This window comes from Papio anubis, chromosome 12 (assembly GCF_008728515.1).
Source record: "Papio anubis isolate 15944 chromosome 12, Panubis1.0, whole genome shotgun sequence".
NCBI lineage: Eukaryota > Metazoa > Chordata > Mammalia > Primates > Cercopithecidae > Papio > Papio anubis.
The window spans coordinates 104933387-104954971 of record NC_044987.1 but is presented as its reverse complement, the minus strand read 5'-3'; the positions used below and the strand labels follow the sequence as shown (position 1 = coordinate 104954971).

At 54.2% G+C, this 21585-nt stretch overlaps 1 protein-coding gene across 9 annotated transcripts in view; it reads left to right on the top strand.

Moving 5' to 3' along the window:
- CD82 (CD82 molecule) overlaps window positions 1-21585 on the top strand; it is a 55285-nt gene that overhangs the window by 30701 nt on the left and 2999 nt on the right. For 5 of the 9 annotated variants that reach the window (XM_021925876.2, XM_031653539.1, XM_021925878.2 and 2 more), the window contains 4 exons: window positions 4413-4485; window positions 9333-9457; window positions 9629-9703; window positions 19833-19934. In XM_021925876.2, the coding sequence (XP_021781568.1) occupies window positions 4413-4485; window positions 9333-9457; window positions 9629-9703; window positions 19833-19934 (375 nt within the window). Of the gene's footprint in view, window positions 1-4412; window positions 4486-4528; window positions 8615-9332; window positions 9458-9628; window positions 9704-19832; window positions 19935-21585 lie in introns of those variants that run through there. The other 4 variants (XM_031653542.1, XM_031653536.1, XM_031653540.1 and 1 more) reach the window with 2 other exon arrangements.

The following is a 21585-nucleotide window of genomic DNA, read 5'->3' as shown; positions in this document are numbered from 1 at the left end:
GCTTCCCCAGCTTGGCGGTCAGGTCCCTCCTGGCTGCCCTAGGACTTTGGGAAGCAGCTGCCCATGCAGGCAAAGCCAAACTTTTCCTGGCAAGCACTTGGTGTCTGGGCTGAGACCCAGCATAAAGGCCAATAGGCCAGGACTGGAGGGTCGGGGAGAAGGGGAGCGCTGTCGCTCTGTTCCTGGGGGCTTTAGGGACTAGAGAGATGGGTCTGGGCTCTGGCCTAGTACTAGGTCACGGAGCTTGGGTTTCAGGGATAGAGAAACTTTCCTTCATGCAGTGGGGGTTGGGGAGACCCCAGTAGAGAAAGGGAGTGAGGTTGGTGGTTTCGGCCAGGGCGTCCCTTTCTGTCCTGCTCTCAGGCTGCCCTATGGAACCAGGGACTGGAAAAGCTGCTCTCTGGCCAGGGCGTGGCCTCCTTTTGGCTCTTCCAGGGGGCTGGCAGGAGTCAGGTGTTAACTGTCTGTGTACTGGGGCCCAGGGTGATCCATCAGGAGGCTGGAGGGGGAGAGGAGGAGCTTGTATAACAGGAGGGTGAGAGTGAAAAAGGAAAGCTGGAGGAGGCACAACGGGCTTGTTTACTCCTCAACAAATGTGTATGTGACACCTCAGTATCTTCAGATGTTCAGGGCGGAAGAGCCCTGATTGCTATACTTCCGGAGCCTGTGTCCTAGGGAGCAGTGGGCTTCCATCAAATAACTACTCAAATGCATGAAAAATTGCAGTTGTTGGGGGTACTGGGAACAGATAGGCTCTTTGGAAAGCAGATGAGGCTCTTGGCCTGGTCATGGAGGTCAGCAAAGGCTTTCTGGGGTTCTGGGTGTGGCTTTGGAGAGGCGGATCCTGGCAGCGGGGCCAGCCAGTGAAGGCAGAGTGCGCCTCCCCAGGCACAGACTGGGTCAGCCTGCCTCTTTGTTTTATGCACATCGGGAGGGGTTAAGTGGTTGGATTTGTGGTTTGGAAAAATCCCCGTGGCTGCTATGTGTGCTCACGCCTGCGCGCATGTGCACCTATATGTCTTTGCCTACACTCCTCTAGACTCCAGACTCCCCAGCACATTGCCACTTTTCTCAGGTCCAAGGGAATGCAGAGGCGCTGGTGCTGCGGCCATGCTGGGGAAGGAAGCTCTCTGCTCTGAGGGTCCTGCCTCCTGGCTGGGTCCCATCTGGGGATTGGAGAAGGTCTGGGGAGTGATTAACATGGGGCCTGCCCCACAGCCCCAGTCTTGATTCACAGAGAAAAAGCGGGTGCCATGGTGCCTTGCCCATTCTGATAGGCTGTCCAGCCAGGCTCTGGCTCCGCCACAGCCCCGTGGCTGATCCAGCCACACCTGCTCATCAGGCTGGGGTCATCAGACCTGCAGAGGGACTGAACGGGTAGCCCTGGGGACTTTGCTCTCCGGGTTCCTCTTGGCAAGCTGAGGAGCCAGCTGAGTAGTGTGGGGTTTTGATCTACCTGGGATTATGTGTGCCCAGAGGGGATTTTCTGTCCTGCCTCCCATTCCCTTTCGGTGGGGGCTGTCCTCCCTCCTGTCCCACCCTGTGAATGCAGGAGGGAACGGGGCAGGGGCTCTGCCCACATGGGTCTGAGGTGCAGAGGGAGCAGACGTGGGCCTGAGCACTGGCCCCTGCCTCGCTGTGCTGTGGGGTGGTGGTGGGCTGAGTAGGGTTGCAGGAGTCTTGGGGAACCAAACTCCCAGGTCCTGGAAATCCCCCTTTCCCCCAGCTATGCAAATTAAGGTGGACCCACCTTCCAGCAGACCCTTCTCCTCCCCAGTGTCTCAGGGGCTTTTCGGTCCCGAGACTGGCTTTCTGAGTGAAGGCCGAGGATGGATCCAAAATATCCCTACAGCTCACCTGTCACCATCTGGTTTCCAGTACCTGATGGATAAAATCAAGGCCTCATATAAAATTCCCTGTGTATAAAATGAGGACAATTACAAGGCCCGTCTCACTGGGAGAGAGGAGAGGGCATATAATACCTCAGTGATGATTCTGGTGGGAGACACTGGGGGGCAGACATGGGGTCATCACTGTCCCTTTGTGGTTGTAGTCATCAGCCACAGTGGTCTTTAAGGCAGCAAGTACAAGGGTAACAGGAGAGAGGCAAACCCCTACCGAGCCACCTGGGCCCTGGGGCAAAAGGAAACATCAATAATACTGATACTGTCAACATTTTAAAGTTTAATAGTTCATTAATCATGGATTTTTGGCCTTTTTTTTTTTTTTTGTGAGATGGAGTCTCACTCTTGTTGCCCAGGCTGGAGTGCAATGGGGTGACCTCGGCTCACTGCAACCTCCACTTCCTGAGTTCAAGTGATTCTCCTGCCTCAGCCTCCTGAGTAGCTGGGATTACAGGCGCCCACCACCACACCCCGCTAATTTGTTTTATTTTTAGTAGAGACGGGGTTTCACCATGTTGGCCAGGTTGGTCTTGAACTCCTGACCTCAGGTGATCCACCTGCCTCGGCCTCCCAACGTGCTGGGATTACGGTTGAGTCACCGCACCTGGCCCTTAATTTTCTTTTTAAAGTATTGCTGCATGGCCGGGCGTGGTGGCTCATGCCTGTAATCCCAGCACTTTGGGAGGCCGAGGCAGGTGGATCACCTGAGGTTGAGAGTTCAAGACCAGCCTGACCAACATGGAGAAACCCCGTCTCTACTAAAAATACAAAAATTAACCAGGCATGCTGGCGCATGCCTGTAATCCCAGCTACTCAAGAGGCTGAGGCAGGAGAATCGCTTGAACCCGGGAGGCGGAGGTTGCAGTGAGCTGAGATCGCGTCATTGCACTCCAGCCTGGGCAAAAAGAGCGAAACTCCATCTCAATAAATAAATAAATAAATAAATAAATAAATAAATAAATAAAGTATTGCTGCAAAATATTATTTCTCTTGATTCCTGAGTTTTTGATGCTCCCTCATGTGTTATACCTGAGGCAGGTGCCTTGTGCCTTGGGCCGGTCCTGGCTCTGGTCTTTCATAATGATAGAATGAGACTGATAGAGACCCTGCACCCAGGCCAGCCCCAGGCTCAGGGCTCTAAGGCAGCTGCTGGCCTCAGACCTGAGATTATGGGATGATGGCTGAGGTGGGAACCCAGGGCTGGTGATACAGGTGGGAGTTTCAAGATGGGTCATCCACCAGGTGGGTCCCGTCCAGGCCCCCACTAATGGCCAGCCTTGTGGACTGACACAGGGCCACCCCCACCTCCAAAGGGAACCTGCACCTTTGCCCAGATGGCAGGCACTTGCCCAGTCTTCGCCAGCTTTGTGGGATGGTGGATCTTGGCTGGGACTCCACCTGGGGACATGAGCTCAGCCCTGGTAGATGGGAGAGAGGCAGGGAATCCCTGGGCTTGGGATCCTTTTTTGTAACCCCTCATTCATTTTTTCCTTTATGGGGGGGCAGAAGGAGGGGGTCTTGCCCTGTCACCCAGGTTGGAGTGCCGTGTCATGAACACAGTTCACTGCAGCCTTGACTTCCCTAGGGTCAAGTGATCCTCTCTCCTCAGCTTCCCCAGTAGCTGGGACTACAGGCGTGCACCACCACATTGGCTAATTTTTAAAATTTTTTGTAGAGTCGAGGTCTCATTGTGTTACCCAGGCTGGTCTCAAACTCCTGGGCTCAAGTGATCCTCCTGCCTGGGCCTCACAAAGTGTTGGGATTACAGGCGTGAGCCACCACGCCTGACCTTCATTTTCCTTTCTAGTCCTGCATTTGCAGTTTGGTTCATGAGCTCGTTCATTCCCCCAGCTGCTTAGCACCCAGTGCTATAGAGCTGCTGAGGATACAGAGCTGTCTGCAACCAGCCCTGCCCTCAGGGAGCTCTCAGTCTAACCAGATAAACTAACACAGCAGTTAGACCCAGTGGGAATGACTAAGAAGGGCCGGACAGTGGTTGCAGCAGAATGGGGGCACCTGAGTTTGCCTGAGGGGGTCAGAGAAGGCTCCTGTGGCAGGTGGCCCCGTTGTTCAGACCTGGGGATGAGTTGGGCTTTGTTGTTCAAGTCCACGGAGGGTCTTCCTTAGAGCTTTTCTTTTTTGGGAAGCTCCTAGGCCGTGAATTGGGTGGAGTGGGGGGGATGAGCTGTGAAAAGGGCCAGGAGATGCGGCAGGAAGGGTGCCCCTGGCAGGAGGCTTCACCAGGGGGCTCGGCTGAATCACACATGGTGGAGGGGGGCAAGATGGGAGGTCGGAGGGATTCCCTGCCCAGGGTCCTGGTGTCTGGCTTGCTGCGGTGTGGGACCTGAGGCCATCTGGACATTCCTGGGCTGGAGAAGGGTGGAGGTGGTACCCTCTGTGGCCCCCTGCCCTGCCCACTCTGACTTGGGTTGCAGGGACAGCTGGCGGGGGAGGGCTCTCACCCCATCTTGGCTTGGCTCCCCATTAACGGCTCCATTCTCCTTCCAGATCCTGGGCGCAGTGATTCTGGGCTTCGGGGTGTGGATCCTGGCCGACAAGAGCAGTTTCATCTCTGTCCTGCGTAAGAACCCCTCAGCTTCCCCAGAACCAGGCTCACTGGAGAAGGGAGGGCCAGGGCGCAGGCACAGCTGTTCCCATCAGTGCTTCGGCTTCAATGCCTGTTGCTTTTCCCGCTGACCTCAGGGATGTAGCCAGGTCCTGCTGCCGACCACTGCCCATGGCTCTTCTCTGCAAGGGTTTCCAAAAGGAATTTTCTCTTCTTCCCCAAACAAAGCTGCTGTTGTCTGGGGGAACACTGGAGATGAGGGAGGCTTGTTTTCTCTTCCTGGCCCCTTTCCTTGGCCCTGACCTTAGGAAAGCCTCTTACATTCTCTGTTCCTTCACTTGCCCATCCAGCAGAATGTAGACAACAGTCCCTCCCATTTCACAGAGATGTAAGAAAGATAGTCGGGGGCTGATGAAGCACCTGCTGTGAGTGGTGCTTCGCTATGAGCCCGGCAGCAGCTCGGTGGGTCAGGTGTGTGCACGGATGAGGAAGGTTCCAGGCACAGTCACCAATTATCATGCTCCTCATGTGCCAAGCAGTTTGTACCGATAAACTGTCTTAATCCCACCACAGCCCTGTGAGGTAGATACGTTTCTATTCCCGCCTTACCAATGAAGAAACAGAGGCTCAGAGAGGTTAAGTCCCTTGCTGAAGTTCACACAGCTTCTAAATGGTGGGTGTGGGACTCGAACTCCAAGAGCTTTGGTCCTAAATGCAGCACAGGGCAGGGTGAGCCACAGTGTGGAAACCCCTTCTCTCACTCTTTAGAGGCAGAAGAAAAGAGGCCCAAGACATTTCTACAGGAATAAGAGCCCTTCCGTGCCTGCTCAGCCTCCTCCAGGAAGCCGTCAGGGCCTGCTGCGCTGACCTCTCAGGGGCTCCCTGTGGTGAAAGGGAGGTACAGCAGAAGCCCCCGGGGGACAGCCCGTGCCACTCCCCTCGTTGAGTGCGGCCTTGGCTCACTTCTCCCAGCAGCTGCCCAAGGCAGCTGGTTTGGAATGTGGCCTGTGACAGCTGCTTGATTTACATAAAGCGGAACCTGGCTAGGATGTGATGATGGAGAGACCACATCTGTCCCCCCGGCCCCAGGGGCTAGGCCTCCTCTCCAGGAGATGGAAAGCAGGGATGATCCACACTCTAGCCACATCTGATGCACCCCGGGGCTCTCAGTCTTACCCCCTTTCACCCTCCATTCTGGGGTTAAGGTGGGTGGGCGACCCATGCCCCCCACACTCTCCTGGCCTGTGTGACACACCCTCCTTGGCCCCATGAGGCCAGCTCTCTACTTCCTGAGTCATGGCCCAACCCAGCAGGCTCTGCACCCCAGGGCAAAGTCTAGAGGCCCAGCCTGCCCACCCACATTTCTGCCCTCTGCGCCCTGCCCCACGGCTGGTGCAGTGGGGGTGAGCCCGCTGGGTGGGGAAAGCTTCCTGCTGCGGCTCTGGCCTCCTCCCTGTTCGGGTCTGACAATCTCAAGCTGGCCAGATCTTAAAGGTCTACTGTCTGCAGTAGAGGGTGCATTTTACAAATGCTTCAGCCCAAGCCCCACCCGCCCCGAGGGACCTGACGGTCGGTGTGCGTGGGAGCCTGAGCGCTGGTGTTCTCTAAAAAGTTCCCCAGGTGGATTCCCCAGGCAGCCAGGGTTCAGAAACACTGATCCTCTAGCCTGGTCACTAGGCACTGGTGTAAACTGAGGCCGGAGGTGGGGAAAATGACTTGCTAAGAGTCACGGAGCAGCTGAGGGGCAGAACTGGGGATAGCTCTTTCCCTGCCGAGTTGAATCCCTGCTCTGAGTTCATGGGGCTGGGCGTTGCTATCCTCATTTTACAGAGGAGGAAACTGAAGCACAGAGAGGCGTCGTAACTTGCACACAGCAAGCAGGTAGGGGAGCTGGCTGCAGATGAGGTAGCCTAGCTTCCGGGCCCGTGCCTTGAACCCCTGGACCACATGGCTCTGCAGCCACATGCCACTGGTTAGTACCTTAGTAAGAGGAAGCACTCTGCAGTGAAGAGCAGACTCGAGCCTGACTGCTGGGGTTCGATTCGCGGCTGTGCTGTCCACTAGCTGTGTGACCCTCAGCACATTGCTTCACCTCTCTGTGCCTCCTCACCTATAAAATGAGGATCGTAGTAGAGTGCACTTTCTGTGGTTATTGTGAGAAATTAAATGAGCCTCTCGTTTTTATCTGAAAAGAGTTTAGGACAGCCCCCAGTGAAAACCCCTACATACGCGATGGTTAGCTAAATTTTATAATACAATTTAATCCTTTTGCCATCTTCAAGGAGCAGGCTTTAGACCCATTTTACAGAGAAAGAAATAGAAAATGGCTTGCCCAGGGTCAGAGCGTGTTGGCGCAGAGCTGGGATTAGAATCTCCTTTTCTTGATCCCTCGTCCCTTTCTGTTTGGGCCACCTCCTTTCTACCTTCCTGGTCCCTTCTAGGCCCAGGAAGACTAAAAGGTGTTTTGTTTTGTTTTGTTTTTGCCATGTCCTGTGGATGGCCTACCCAGGAACATACCGTCACCTACTTCCTAAGTCAGCTTGCTCAGATGTGGGGTAGGCCTGGGATCCTGGGGGACCAGGGAAAGGCATCAATGAAATGTTCTGAGATACGGAGACCTCGCAGTTCGTCTGGTCTCCCAGGGAAAGGATCTGAGTTGGGGTCTCAGCCCTGGGCCTTGCCTGCCAGGCAGCTTACAGCCTGCTAGCCTCTCTGAGCCTCGGGGTCCTTGCAGACAAATCAGGATGTGAGTACAGCCGCAGAGGGCAGTTGGTGAAATTAGGCAGGATGCTTTGGATAAAGGGCCTTGTTTGGGGCTGGCACACGGCAGCTGTCTGGGCAGTGCCAGTTTCTTTTTTCTGGGAGTAGTCACTGGGAGAAATTGTTGGAAGCCAAACCCAGGAAGTTTAGGAAAAGTGGAATTGACAGCCTCTCCCTGCACACGCTGGTGGCTGGGGCTCAGTGCCAGGAGGTCCCCACACTCACCCTGAGGAAGGTGGGGGGCTCCTGTGAGGAACTGGGTGGAGGAAGCCTGAGAGTAGGGTGGGTTGGCCAGAGCTCTTCCTGAGCTCCAGAACATTCTGTCTGTAATCAGGAAGTGGAGCTGAATCCCACAGACTCCCTCCCATCCTCCAGCTTGATTGTTATTCCTTAAGGGCAATAACGCCCGTTGGGGACCAAGGTGGGGACCTCGGCCTCTCCAGGATCCCCAGGGAGTCATGGCCAGCCCCAGGCCTGTATTCTCCCTGCTGATGGTCAAGGGGTTGGTCCTGGCTGTGCCTCAATGCTTAGGGGCGCAGGTGAAAAACGCAGGTCCTTGGCCTTCTGCTGGGAGCATCTTGGTCGGGTTGTAACGGACGCAAGCATCTGCATCCCTAAGAGGCTCCTCTGATCCACACTGCTCTCCAGCCTTCTGGAGATGCCAGCATCTTCACCCTCCAGGTGTGTCCTCTGCTGGGGGTACAGCGTACCCATGCTGGTGAGCTAGAGATGACATGAGCTTTACCCTGTGTGATGGGTTGGGTGTCTTAGGAAATGTTGGCCAAGTGCCCCTGCTGGATTCCTGACCTCCGCCTCCTGGAATGGGCCTGTCCACAGGTGACTCTAAAGAAAGTCTTAGCCATCAGGCCCATCCCTGCACCTCCTAAGCGTCATTTCCTCCCGGGCTCCTTTCTTGTTCTCACTGGTCCATTCTCTCGCCTTCTTTCCAATCTTCAAATACACCCAGCTCCTCCTTCCTCAGGCCTTTGCACCTGCTGTGCCCCCTTTCTGGAATGCTTTTCCCACAGATCTTTGCTTGGCTGACTTCTTCATTCACGTCTTGGCTCAAATGTCACTGGCTCAGGCTGGCCTTCCTCGACCCATTCCGACCCTCTCCCCGACGGGCAGTTCTCTGCAGTGAGTCAGCTTTGGTATCTTCATGGCGACCAACACAACCAGAAAACCTGTATTGTGTACTTTTTGTCTCCACTCCCCACCCCCAAATGTCAGACCTTGTTAGTCACTCTTCTGCATCCCCAGCAACTGGCATGGTGCCTGGCATGAAGTGGGCACCCAGTAAACATTTGTTGGCTGAATGAACATGCATCACACCTGTAGCAATACATGTGCCCTGTGCATCAGCGGAAAGGGTGTGGCATTGGAGGTTTGCATATTTTCAAATTCCAGCTCAGGCCCTTGCCTGTGCGCCTTTCTGAGCCTCAGTTTTCTCATCTGTGAAAGGGCCCTGCTAGTGCCTGCCAGGCAAGGTGATGTCAGAATTGGAGACGGCGTGTAGAAAACCCCTAAGGCTCAGTGAGTGGGCAAGAAAGGCTGGTGTTTGTTATTATATGGACAAGAAGGAAGGCGGGTTAAAAATCAGCTTGCAATCTTAACGTCCGTGGCCCCTGGAGAAGCAGCCAGTCCTTTGTCTGTCAATTCCGCAGATCCTCACTGTGCCCAGCACCTCACTGCCAGAGGCGCTGTTCGAGCTGAGAGTTTCCTGGGAATACAGCGAAGCTTCTGCCCTCATGCACCTCAGGTCCTTGGTGGAGGGGGAGAGCAGACAATGAGCAAGAAGAATCAGTGAAATGTAGTCTGTTCAATCCTGAGTAGCGTTACGAAGAAAAAAATAAAGCCGGGAAGGGGCTTAGGCTGGATGAGGGTGCGGATTGCAAGTTTACTGGGGGAGGGACACAAGTGGGAATGCGTGGGAGCTGGTTCCCTGTTGGGCAGTGAGAAGCCAGCAGGGGAATGCAGCTGACCCCAACAGCCTGGCTCCAAAGAGGGGATGGGGAAGCAGACCTGGGCGGTTAGGCCAGGTGTTCATACCTGCTGGGCCCACTGATTTTGTACTTAGTGAGTGTGCTTCTTCTTCCCCCTAGAAACCTCCTCCAGCTCGCTCAGGATGGGGGCCTACGTCTTCATCGGCGTGGGGGCAGTCACCATGCTCATGGGCTTCCTGGGCTGCATTGGCGCCGTCAATGAGGTCCGCTGTCTGCTGGGGCTGGTGAGTACGGATCCCTCTGCAGCTGATGACCATTTCCTCTCACCCAGCCGAGTGCAGCCTGAGCACGTTGCTGGCCGTAACGCCGGGTGGAGAGCGTCTCCCGAGGCATGCGGGCTGGGTGCACCTGGTCGGGGACCCACAGCTGACTTTTTGCCTGCTCTGTGTCCCCAGTACTTTGCCTTCCTGCTCCTGATCCTCATTGCCCAGGTGACGGCCGGGGCCCTCTTCTACTTCAACATGGGCAAGGTAAGCCCCTCGCTCCCTTCCCCCTCACTGGGCTGGACCAGCCATGTGGGGGGTTGACCTTGAGTGTAGGGGATGGACATGGAGCCCCCCAGTTGTCACAGACAGACCCAGTAGGTGTCAGGGACGGCCTTCTGGACACTATTCTTTGTGATCAAATGGGGGAGTGTTAGAGGAGAAGGCAGCAGGTGTGGGCAGTGCCTGCCGGGCCTGGATCTCAGCCTGACCACACTGCTTTCTAGCTGTGTGGCCTTGGGCAAGCTGCTTGCGTCTATGTGCCTGTTCCACCATCTGTAAAATGGAAACAGTAAGAAAACTGAACTCTCTGAGTGGTTACAAAGATTATTCGAGATTATCTGAGTGAAACACATAACACATGGCACCATAAGTACTCAATAAATGTCATTCTTGTTATTATGAAGATACTTTAGCAACTATTCAATCCATGCCACTCACCCACAAATGAGGTTTAGAAGGAGACCGTTAATAAAAACATCAGTCTTGTGTCTGAGGGGAGATGTTCAGCTTTCAGAAACAGAATATCAGACTTACGGCGGCTTAAACTTGAAGGACATCTGTGGTTGACTTGCCCGGAAGTCTGGTTTTGAAGCTCAGAGGCCGTGGTTCTGGCTGTTCAGCATCCTCGCTGGGATGGCTTTCCTGCGTTATGACACTTACCTCGTCGTTCCAAGATGGCTGCCACAGCACCAGGCACGACGTCTGTGCTGCTGTGGCTGGAAGATGGGGAAGTGAGCAGTGCCAGACATTGCCATCCCTTTTATCAGAAAAGCAAGCCCTGCTTGGGCGCAATGGCTCATGACTGTAATCCCAGCACTTAGGGAGGCAGAGGTGGGAGGATTGCTTTGAGACTAGCCTGGGCAACATGGTGAGACCCCATCTCTACAAATCTTTTAAAATGCTAGGCATCGTGGTGTGCACATGTGGTCCCAGCTACTCAGGAGGCTGAGGCAGGAGGATCCTTGAGGCCAGGAGGTTGAGGCTACAGTGAGCCATGAAACAGAGCCTGGGGCAACAGAGTGAGACCCTGTCTCAAAAACAAAACCCTCCAACAGACTTCCCCAGACTGGGTTACAAAGTCACCCTTGGTTGCAGAGGAGGCTGAGAATGTGTCAAACTTTCAGACTCTAAAGACAGAGGCACAAGAGAGAAAGGAGCCAAGAATGGCTGTTGGGTGAGCCAGTTAATTGTGAGTCACGGTTATTGTGTAAGAAGCACCTACTGTGTGCATGTGGCATCTTCTAGAAGCTTTCCATACATCATCTTGTCCTCACAATGGCTCTGCAGGGTTTTATGTTGACAGATGGAGAAGCAGATGCTCTGAGATGAAGAGCAATAACAACATTGATAACAGTGGCTCTAACCCCCACCATCCCTCCAGTTGAGTTCATGCACAGCATATACCAAGTACAGTGTTGACCACGCCACGTGACACTCCTCTCGCTGATCCCCACTAGACCCTCTCAAGGTTGTGGGAGAATCTCCGTCCTGCAGATGAAGGAGTAAGGTCAGCCTAGGCTCCCTGACTCCGATTCGAGTTCACTTGTCCCCAGACCCTGCTGCACGTGGCCTGTGGCCTAGCAGACCCTTGGGGTCCCTGCTTCCAGTGCCACCAGTTCTTGTCCACCAGTGAGGGTGGCAGAGCTGGCAGCCAGTTGGGCTCCTGCACGTCACCACTTGAAGGTCAAGTTGCCTGAGATCCCTCTTGGAAGGTAACTGAGAAAACACTATACCAACATCAACATCAGCAACGAACACTTAATAGAACTTAGAACTTAATAGAACTTCAACAAGACAAGATACTCTTGGTAACTAAGGGCTAACTTGGGCACTGAGCTTCCTGGCAGTCAAGGCAAAAGTGGAAAATAGTGGATTTTGTAGATGAAAAGCAGCTTGTTTGGCTATGAGACAGGAAGCCAGCAGTTAAGGGAGGGAAATTCCTTTCCCAGAAAAATGGTTGTGGGGTCAGGTCTTCATTTTTGCCCTATGGCACTGGAGCTTCTTTAGTACCCAGTTAGTGATATAAACAGGGTGGATTAGAATCAGGCCTCAGTGAGCCAGCTTCTATGACTCAGAAGCTGGTCGCCTCTACAGGGATCTCGTGCAGTCTGTGTGATTCACCATCTCTCAGTAATAAAGATGGCACCCACCGGGTTGGCACCAACCACATGCCAGGAGCTGAGCTAGAAAAGTGAGCTGACATACACGTTTCAAATTTACAAACATTTTCCATTTGAAGAAACTGAGACCCAGGAAAGCAAAGTGACTTTCGGCCACTGACACACGCAGCTTTGGTGCATCAGAGTGGGGATTTCCATCCTGCTCCCTCGGAGTCCGAGGCCCATGCCTCCCTGTACACCGTGCTGCCCTCCCGTGGGCTGTTAACTCTGCTTGGCTGATGATGATGAGCTTAGACTCACAGGTGTCCTGTCAGTCCCAGAACAGGACTTGTTTGGAGATTTGGGTTTCCCAACCCCAGCCAGGCTCTGTGCATTGCACGACCGCCCCCATCTTCCCCTCCAGAGTCCACACCCCCTAGTCGCAGCCTGCTTCACCTTCGTCCACCACCACCTTTTCTGGAAGGCAGGGGGACATTTTCTGGCTTTGCTGAAGAAGTTCTGATGCCACTGTATTGCCCAAGTTGGAATGAACGATTTCTTTCTTCTTTCCCAACGCGTCGTAAATCTCAGTGGAAGACTAAACATACTTTTGATGGTGTTTATTCTGGCAGACAAGGCTCGGCATGGGGGTGGGACTTGCCTGAACCTAAGGAAGAAAGGCCTTTTGAAAGGAGATAGGGCTCCTGTGCAGGTGGGTGGGAGCGACCCTGCTGTGGTCTCCAGGGCTGCCCTTTGTCCTTCCTGCCCCTGCCACCCGCAGCCACTGTTCTCAGGGCAGCGATGGGGAGGTGGGGGACCTTGGCATGGCATGTCACCTCTGGAGCCTTGGGTTCTGCTTCTATAAATCGAGAATAAACCTGCCTCTCCCTGCCCTAGCTCAGGCTGGAGTGAACACAGACTGTGATACTTCTATGAACATGCAGAGTGGTGTCCAAGGGTCTCGACTATGGAACCACTGCTCTGACATTCTGGGCATGCTACTCAGCCTCCCTGTGCCTCAGTTTCCTCATTCGTCAAACTAGTAACAATATAGGCCCGCTCACTGTCCCTTCTCTGCAATTCTGAAATCCAGAAAAGCACTTTGAAAACCAAAAGTAGGCTGGGCGCGGTGGCTCACACCTGTAATCCCAGCACTTCGGGAGACCGAGGCGGGCGGATCACAAGGTCAGGAGATCAAGACCATCCTGGCTAACACGGTGAAACCCCGTCTCTACTAAAAATACAAAAAATTAGCCGGACACGGTGGTGGGCACCTGTAGTCCCAGCTACTCAGGAGGCTGAGGCAGGAGAATGGCGTGAACCCGGGAGGCGGAGCTTGCAGTGAGCCGAGATTGCGCCACTGCACTCCAGCCTGGGAGACAGAGCAAGACTCCGTCTCAAAAAAAAAAAAAAAAAGAAAAAAGAAAACCAAAAGTAGCATTTGCAACTCATTTGATGGCAAAATTGAACCTGAACAGAAGCAAGGCTGTGTATGGGCTTTGCCTGCCCCATTAGGGCATCCCTGGGGAAATAGAAATGGGAGTCATTGCAGGCTGCTACCCCAGCCCCCACTGGCGGGTGTGATCTGTCCCCCCAGGCCCTTTCTAAAACCTGATCCTGTCTGGAGCCAGAGCCCCCAGGGGCTGCCTCGCAGCACTTGAGAGATGAAGAGCCCTAACATATGAGAAGGGTGTCGTGCGGCGCCCAGCCAGAGGCCGATGTTGCTGGCATCATTGCCAGTGTTTATTATTATTGCTGCCATTATTCACTTCATGAGGGCCTGGTAAGGGCTCAATAGGTGGCAGCTGTTCCTGCTGCCCTCGTTGTCAGCAGAGCAAGGGCTGTGGGAACCAGGATTTAGGCGTGGCACTAAGATCCTCATCTGCTTGTTTATCCAGCCTCTGGTGAGCAGAGCCCAGCTCTGGGATTCAGGGGCCCTGTGTTTTAGTGTGGGCTCTGCCGCTGATTGCTGTGTGGCTTCGGAAAAGTTACCCAGCCCCTCTGATCCACAGGCGAGCTCTTGGGCCATGCCCAGTGCAGGCAATCAGGGATTCTGACTTGTTCTTTCTAGACAGTGGGGGTGGGAGGGGTGAGAAGGAAGCAGATGCAGTTTGCCCTTTCCTGTGGTGTGCGGGAGCTGAGCTGGATGTACTTGGCTGGCCATACCTGTGCCAGGGAGGCCCCTGAGGCTCTGAGAGCTATCAGGCTTAAGGAGAAGACATTGGAGGGGAAGGGGCTCACTTGGCCTGGCTGGGAGCCAGAGGTGGGGGCTGTGACAGTGGCAGTGGCTGGTCAGACAGCTCCCCAGAGATGTTGGTCAGGGGAACTGTGATTTCCTTCTTGTCCTCGCTCTCACCCTGAAAGCCCCAAATTGCTGGTGCGCATATACTCTCATGTGTGAGACGCAGGTGGCGAGACAGGTTCCTAGGGGACAGTGTGGTTCTCTGTGAGCTGTCTGCTTGCTGAATTAGAACTTCCTGATTCTCAGGCTTGGGCTTCTCTTGTGATGGGGCAGAGGGAGGAAGGGCAGCTGGAGCTGGGGACAGGGAGAGGTGACCTTTCTCTTCCCTGTTGAGAAGGGAATGGAGGAGTCCAGGCCGTTCCTCTGGAAAAGGATTATGGAAAGACACTTGGGCTAGAATCTCTGAAGCACACGCTGGTCACTGGCTCCGAATTCTGGGGTAGCTAGTTATGGGGCTTGCAGCTGGACTTGCCGGAAAGATACAGGTGATCACAAAGACTAAATGCTCCCACCACCCCCTTTACGGCCAAGGGCCCTCATTTCCTATCAGGGTACTGGGATACAGCCTCTGAGCTGGTGTATCTGTATTCTAGCAAAGCATTTGCCAGCATCTCCTGTGGGAAACCTGGAGAGGACAGGAAGATGTGGGTCCAATTCATGCATTGGTACCTCATTATAAGGGGTGATTTCACACCTTAAAGAGCATGGTGAGAGGTCTGCACAGCACCCCAAGGGGCGGGCACAGAAGCCTGAAAAGTTACCCTGGAGACGTAGTCTGGTCTCAAGTATCTGGATGAGATGTGTCCTTCAAGAGAGGGATTTGATTTATTCCTGTGGTCCCAGCTGGGACTTAGGTAGCTGGGAGAGGAGGAGGATGTGAACTAATACAGGTGGGTAGAAGTCATTTGAGCAGAACTTAAATTGTATCAAGAGCCTCCCAACTCCGCAACATGCTCTCGTGTGAGTTACTGAGTTCCCCATCACAGGGAGCATTTAAGCAGAGCCTAGAAAAGCGTGACTCTTACATTTGGATGATTTTCTGGATTCAAAGGTCTCTCCTAATTCTGACTGTGAAAATTCACACTAAAAGGGGAGGTCAAAGCGCAGCATTTGGGTGGGACGTGAGTAGAGCCACGCAGAGGACAGCAGGGTCACGGGGAGGCGGCGGGCAGCTTGCCGAGGCTAAGATCCTGGGGCCCTGGAGCTGCACAGATCAAGATCTGGTCATGTCTCCGCTGCTTTCTATCTGTGTGATCTTGGGAAGTTGCTCCAATTCTGAGCCTCACTTTTCTCTTCTGAGAAATGGGGAGGAGGGAGACAGGGAAGACAAGGCTGGCTTCCTCGGCATTCAACCTATGCAATCGCACAGGATGCTCTGCTGTTGCTGTATTGACATTCTTTTTTTTTTTTTTCTTTTTGAGATAGAGTCTCGCTCTGTTGCCCAGGCTGGAGTTCTCAGCCCACTGCAACCTTCACTTTCTGGGCTCAGGTGATCCTCCTGCTTCAGCCTCCCGAGTAGCTGGGACTACAGGCACGTACCACCATGCCCAGCTAATTTTTGTGTTTTTAGTAGAGATGCAGTTTCACCATGTTGGCCAGGCTGGTCTCAAACTCCTGACCTCAAATTCCTGCTCATCTCAACGTCCCAAAGTGTTGGGATTACAGGTGTGAGCCACCACGCCCGGCTGAAATTCTTAATAATTTTTAAACGAGGGGCTCTCCATTTTCACTTTGCACTAGATGTAAATTATGCAGCTGACCCTGGGCAGGACTCTTTATGGCATGTGACAGTGACTCAACTGAAAGTGGCTAGAGCCAGCAGAAGGCTCAGCTGTATCCAGGTTCCCAAAGGCTGCTGCTGTCCCTCTCTACCCTTCAGCCCTGCCCTCCTCTGTTGGCTCCCTTCTCGGGCAGGCTGTCCCCCATGGAGCCTGAAGGTAGCCCAGGTCCTCATCCTACCACATGGATGGAAAGAGGGCTGGGTGTGTGAGCGTGGATCTCAAGCCCATCTCTGAACCACTCACCGTGCCTGCGATGTGGATGGCACTGAGTGGCAGGCCAGGTCTTTTGCCTGCCTCTGGCATTGAGGGAGTGGGGCCTCCCCAGCTCCATGGAGAAATAGAAAGGTGGTTACACCCAAGGAGTGGGTTTCTGCAGGGCAGGCAGAAACAGTGGAGCGGTCCCTGGGAGGATGGAGGGAGATCATGAATGTCTGCTCCTGCTACCTCCATGTCCTTTTGGTCTCAGTAGCTACCTGGTTGCCAGAGTGACCTCCCTGTACTCCCAGCACAGGCCTCCTGAGCGTTGGGGTCCCAGGGCATCAACTCCAAGCTGAACCAGCCCCTGTGGCCATGGTCCTCGTGGCCCAGGTGTGTCCCTCAACCACATTCTGGACTGAAAGATGTTGTGGTGTTTCCATGGAAACCACCTGTCTAGGTGGAAACCACCCAGCTTCCATCACCTTCTCATTTCAGGGGGCCTGGGAGAGAAACAGGGAAGTCCAGGCTGCTGTGACAGCCACGCTGGGGTTTAAACAGAGCCTCAGTGCAACATGTCGTGAGGAAGCTGGCTGGGTGGGGAGGATGTGGGCGAGGCAGCTTTCTGCATAGATGCTTCTGGAGAACCCATCCTTTCCACACCATGGGGATCACCCACCCATTGGGGTTGAGAGGTGGACCTGAGATGTCAGATCGGCTGGCAGACAGCCCAGGCTATGTGACGCAGGCAAACCACTTAGCTTTTCTGGGCCCTGGTTAAAACTGGGTATGGCCATGTGGTTTAAATGCCAAAAGCTTAATAGGTAAAAACCTGGGTTCTGAAATCAGCCAAGCCTGGGTACAAACGTCACTTCTTCCACATGTTGGCTGTGTGACCTTGGGCAAGTTAATTAACCTCTCTGGGTTTGTTTTCTATGTCTCTATAATGAGGGAATGGGGTGAATACCTAGGCCATAGGTCTGCTGTGAAGATTCAGTTGAGATAATACATTTAAAGTGCTTACCACAGCACCAGGTACATAACAAACATTTGATAAAAGTTAACTACTATTAGTGTTGTGATTAATTACTGACAGGAAAGCTTTGTAAATTGCAGAACTCTGTATAAGGTGTTTTGTTTTGTTTTAAAGTATCATGCTGAGAGCTTTATTGAGAGAAGGGCAGGGAGCATCATCGGAGGCTGGTTTCCCAGCATTCTTTTTTTTTTTTTTTTTTTTTCGAGATAGAGTTTCACTCTGTCACCCAGGCTGGAGTGCAGTGGTGCAATCTCAGCTCAGTGCAAGCTCCACCTCCCGGGTTCAAGCCATTCTTCTGTCTCAGCCTCCCAAGTAGCTGGGACTACAGGCACTTGCCATCAAGCCCAGCTAATTTTTTGTAATTTTTTTTAGTAGAGATGGGGTTTCACCATGTTAGCCAGGATGGTCTCAATCTTCTGACCTCGTGATCCGCCCACCTCGGCCTCCCAAAGTGCTAGGATTACAGACATGAGCCACCGTGCCCGGCCCCAGCATTAATTTAACCAAGAGTGAGGAGCCAGGGCTGCAGGTCCATCTGCAGGATATGAGTTTTCTGTTCATTCGAGGGCTGCCTGTGGGGAGCTGCAGGAAGCCCCACCCACAGGGTTCCCTGGGAGTCAGGCTCTAAAACCCCATCTAGAAGTACCTATCCCGTTTCTCCCAATTCTTCCTTCTCAGGAACCAAGGTGGGAAGGTGTGTGGCCTTCTCCTTGGCATCCCTGCCTTCTAGAGTCCCTCACCCTGGGGCTTCCCACTGCCGTGACCAGCCCATCCATGCATGTGCCCTGGAAGGCCTCTGGGCAAGGTCCGTTTGAGAGGCGAGGTGGAGCCAGGCAGGGGCTGGCTCTCGGAGGCCCCCCTCCCACCCAGGTCTGCTTATTGCGGAGGGAGGCCCTGCCCTCAGCTGGCTCTGGGTTTGCCTCCCTTTGCACAACTGACTTATTTCAAAACCCCCCTTCTGCCTGCTTTGTACATCAGGGTTTTCTCTGTGGGGTTAGCCGAGAGCAGGTGCTGCTCTCCACCACAAGGAGAGTGACCCTCAATTCCTGAGCAGGGTGAGGATCAGTGTAGGCAAGATGTAGATTTGGGCCAGGCGTGGGGTCTCAGGCCTGTAATGCCAGCACATTGGGAGGCCGAGGTGGGTGGATCACTTGAGGTCAGGAGTTCGAGGCCAGCCGGGGCAACGTGGGAAGACCCTGTCTCCACTAAAAATACAAAAATTAGCCAGGCGTGGTGACACGCGCCTGTAGCTCCAGCTACCTGGGAGGCTGAAGTGAGAGGATTGCTTAACTCCAGGAGGTAGAAGTTGCAGTGAGCTGAGATCCTGCCACTGCCCTCCAGCCTGGGTGACAGGGAGACCCTGTCTTAAAAAAAAAAAAAAAAAAAGAGATTTTTTTGGAGCTCTGGGGCAAGCAGCCAGGTCCCAGAAAAGCAGCTGAGCTCACACTCCGGCTGGCTGGTGCTGCTGGCTGAGGGCTTGGGAAGGGGTGAGGGAGGATCTTTTCTGTTTTGTTTTGTTTTGTTTTGTTTTGAGATGGACTCTTACTCTGTCACCCAGGCTGGAGTGCAGTGATGCGATCTAGACTCACTGCAACCTCCACCTCCTGGGTTCAAGCAATTCTCCTGCCTCAGCCTCCTGAGTAGCTGGGATCACAGGCACCCGCCACCATGCCTGCATAGAAGGAGGATCTTTTGATCACATAGTTGATGCCGAAGTTCCAGGTCCCCCAGTCTTGGGGCACCCTCCAGGCATCTACCCTTGGGGGCCCTGTTTGGAGAGGCTGCACTCTGGTCCTTGGAAGAAGGAAGCTGAGCTGGGCTCTCCTCCCTGTCCCTCCTTCTCCCTGCAGCTGTGCTGTGGGAGGCATAAGGATTCACCAAGAAGTTGCATGGGTCTGGCTCTGGTGCCTGGCAGACCGTGGTGGTTAGGTGTGCATTCAGCATTCACGTACCCCGCACACCTATTCTGTGCCAGGCTTGGCGCTGGCCATGGGGGACCCTGTAGTGAGCGTGCCAGATGTGGTCCCTGCCCCCATGGAGCTGATGTGCTAGTGGAGAGAGATGATAAGCCCTGAAAACTAACAAGCATGTAACGTCAGTGCTCTAAAGAAAAACACAGCATGCTTTCCCTTGTGGGAGAAGGGAGGCCAGGGGAGGGGGGGTTGATTGGTGGGGGGAGAGGGGATGGGGAAGGGCTGGTATTTTGTAGAGTGGTCTAGTAAGGCCTTTCTGAGGAGGTGACATTGGAGCAGAGCCCTGAAGGAAGCAGAGAGTGAGCCATGTTAATGTCTGGGGGAAGAGCATTCCAGGCGGTGGGAACAGCAGGTGCAAAGGCCCTGAGGCAGGAGTGTGCCTGGCACAAAGACAGCTTGGAAATCCACACAGTTGAAGCAGAGGGAGCAAGAACAGAGGACACAAGGTTCAGGGAGGACAGACAAATGGCGTAGGGCCTCCTAGGCTGTTACGAGGACACTGATGGTGGGAACTGCCTTGGTGGTGGCAGGTCCCTACAGGGTTTTCAGCAGTGACATGAGAATATTGATGTTTACAGGGCCAGGCTGCTGCCGAGCACAGAAGAGACAGTGGGGCAGGAGTGGTTGGCACTGCCTGCATCGGGCACCCTGGGAGCACCAGGAAAGTGGTTGGAGCCATGAGCATGTCACAGGGTTGCTGAAGGGAACAGGGGGGAGGCAGTTTAAGTAGCGGTGACCACAGGTGGGCACGGGTTTCAGGAAATCTGACCCTGACCTTTGTCCTGCAGCTGAAGCAGGAGATGGGCGGCATCGTGATGGAGCTCATTCGAGATTACAACAGCAGTCGCGAGGACAGCCTGCAGGACACCTGGGACTACGTGCAGGCTCAGGTGAGGTGGGGCACGGCTGTGGGAGGCTCTTTGGCCTGGGTGGCCCTGAATTTGGGGCTCTGTGTACCCGCGTGTCTGGGACTGGCATCTGCAGTGCTCGTGTGTGCCTGACAGTTTGTAGGAGAGTGTGCTTCTATGGGGGCAGGGCACCCCAGTTAGCACCACAGCTCCCTGCTCGGGGGCCCAGAGACTCAGAGACAGCTTCATAACTCGGTGCTCCCATTTGTGGCCAGAGAGCACGGGGGCAGTTGTCAGCCCTCTTATCTCGAGCCACACTGGGGAGCGTTGGGAGCTCCACCCTGGGTTTTAGGAAACTGGATGCCAAGTAGCAGTGAGAAGTCCCAGTGGAGGCTGCCTCTGGGAGGGGCACTAGCTGGGGAGGTGTTGAGGGAACCTTCTAGGGTGAAAGGAGTATTCTAGCCAAATCTTGATACTGGTTTCACCAGTATGTGCACATACGTCAAAATGCACCAAGCTGAACATGTGCCCATTAGTTCACGTGTATTAGACCTCCGTTAAAGTGAGAGAGATGGATGGATGGGGGGATGGGTGGCTGGACAGATGGATGGACTGCCCAACTGACCAACAGATAGACTGTCCAGGTTCCCAGCCTGTCTCCATAGTGATCCAGTGACCACCTGGCTCTCCTTTCTTGTGGTCCCGGATGCTGTGTGTGCCCTTGGCTGGAACCTGCTGTCTCTGATCTGCAATCCTGTGAGGGCGCAGGACACAGTGATCACGTAGGGCCTCAGGGGAGGTCCCTGAGGTGTTGACTCCTCAGGGGAGGGCTGTGGGGTATAAGGGGCATGGGCAGCAGGAGAAAGCCTGACTCTGGGGCACCAGGAGAGTTTGCAGATAGGACACTCCATCTAGGCGACGTGGACTTGACCATCTTCTGAGCGGAGGAAGGGGAGAGCGATGTTCTCTGGCCCTGACTGACATAGGAGATCAGGCGTGGGGGTCGTGGCAGCTGGAAGGCTTGGTTCACACAGGGAAATGTTTTGGTCGCCTATGTAGTTTGACCCACAATTGCTGAGACTTTGCTAATTTTAGCAAAGTCTTGATGTCACCAATGACATAAACCAGCGCCACCTGACAAGGGACCTGGGAGGAGAAGTGGGTCCCTTGGGAGGTGGTGAGCATCCTACCCTGGAAAGTCATTGGCTGGTTCCAGATGATTCCGATGCTGTCAGATGCTGCTTGGGCTGGTGGTAAGTGAGACTCCCAAGGCCTGGAGTGCTAACACTGCCACAGCCGCTAGACTTTTGCTGAGCCTGCCTCCTTGTTTATACAATGGGGCTACTGACCCATGCCGTGTGAGATACATTGTTAAAGCCTCCAGCACTTAGGCAGCATTTATTATGTGCTAAGTTGGTGGTGATGTTTTAGTCACCATGCACATCCGTGGAGACACAGGCGGAGATGGCATGTGCTGCTGGGGAACAGGTACAGCCGGGGTCAGGGCAAAGCGTTGCTTGGGAGGAGGCTCTGCCATAGACGGGCCAAGGAGACCTGCCTTATTTTGCTCTGGTGCAGGATGACCTGTGGGTGGCCCCAGCTTGCAGACCTGTGCACCCCTCAGAGGTGCCAGCCTTTTGTTCGAGAGAGGAGGCAGCCAGCCTGCTGGAACAAGCGCCTGTAAAAGCTGGAT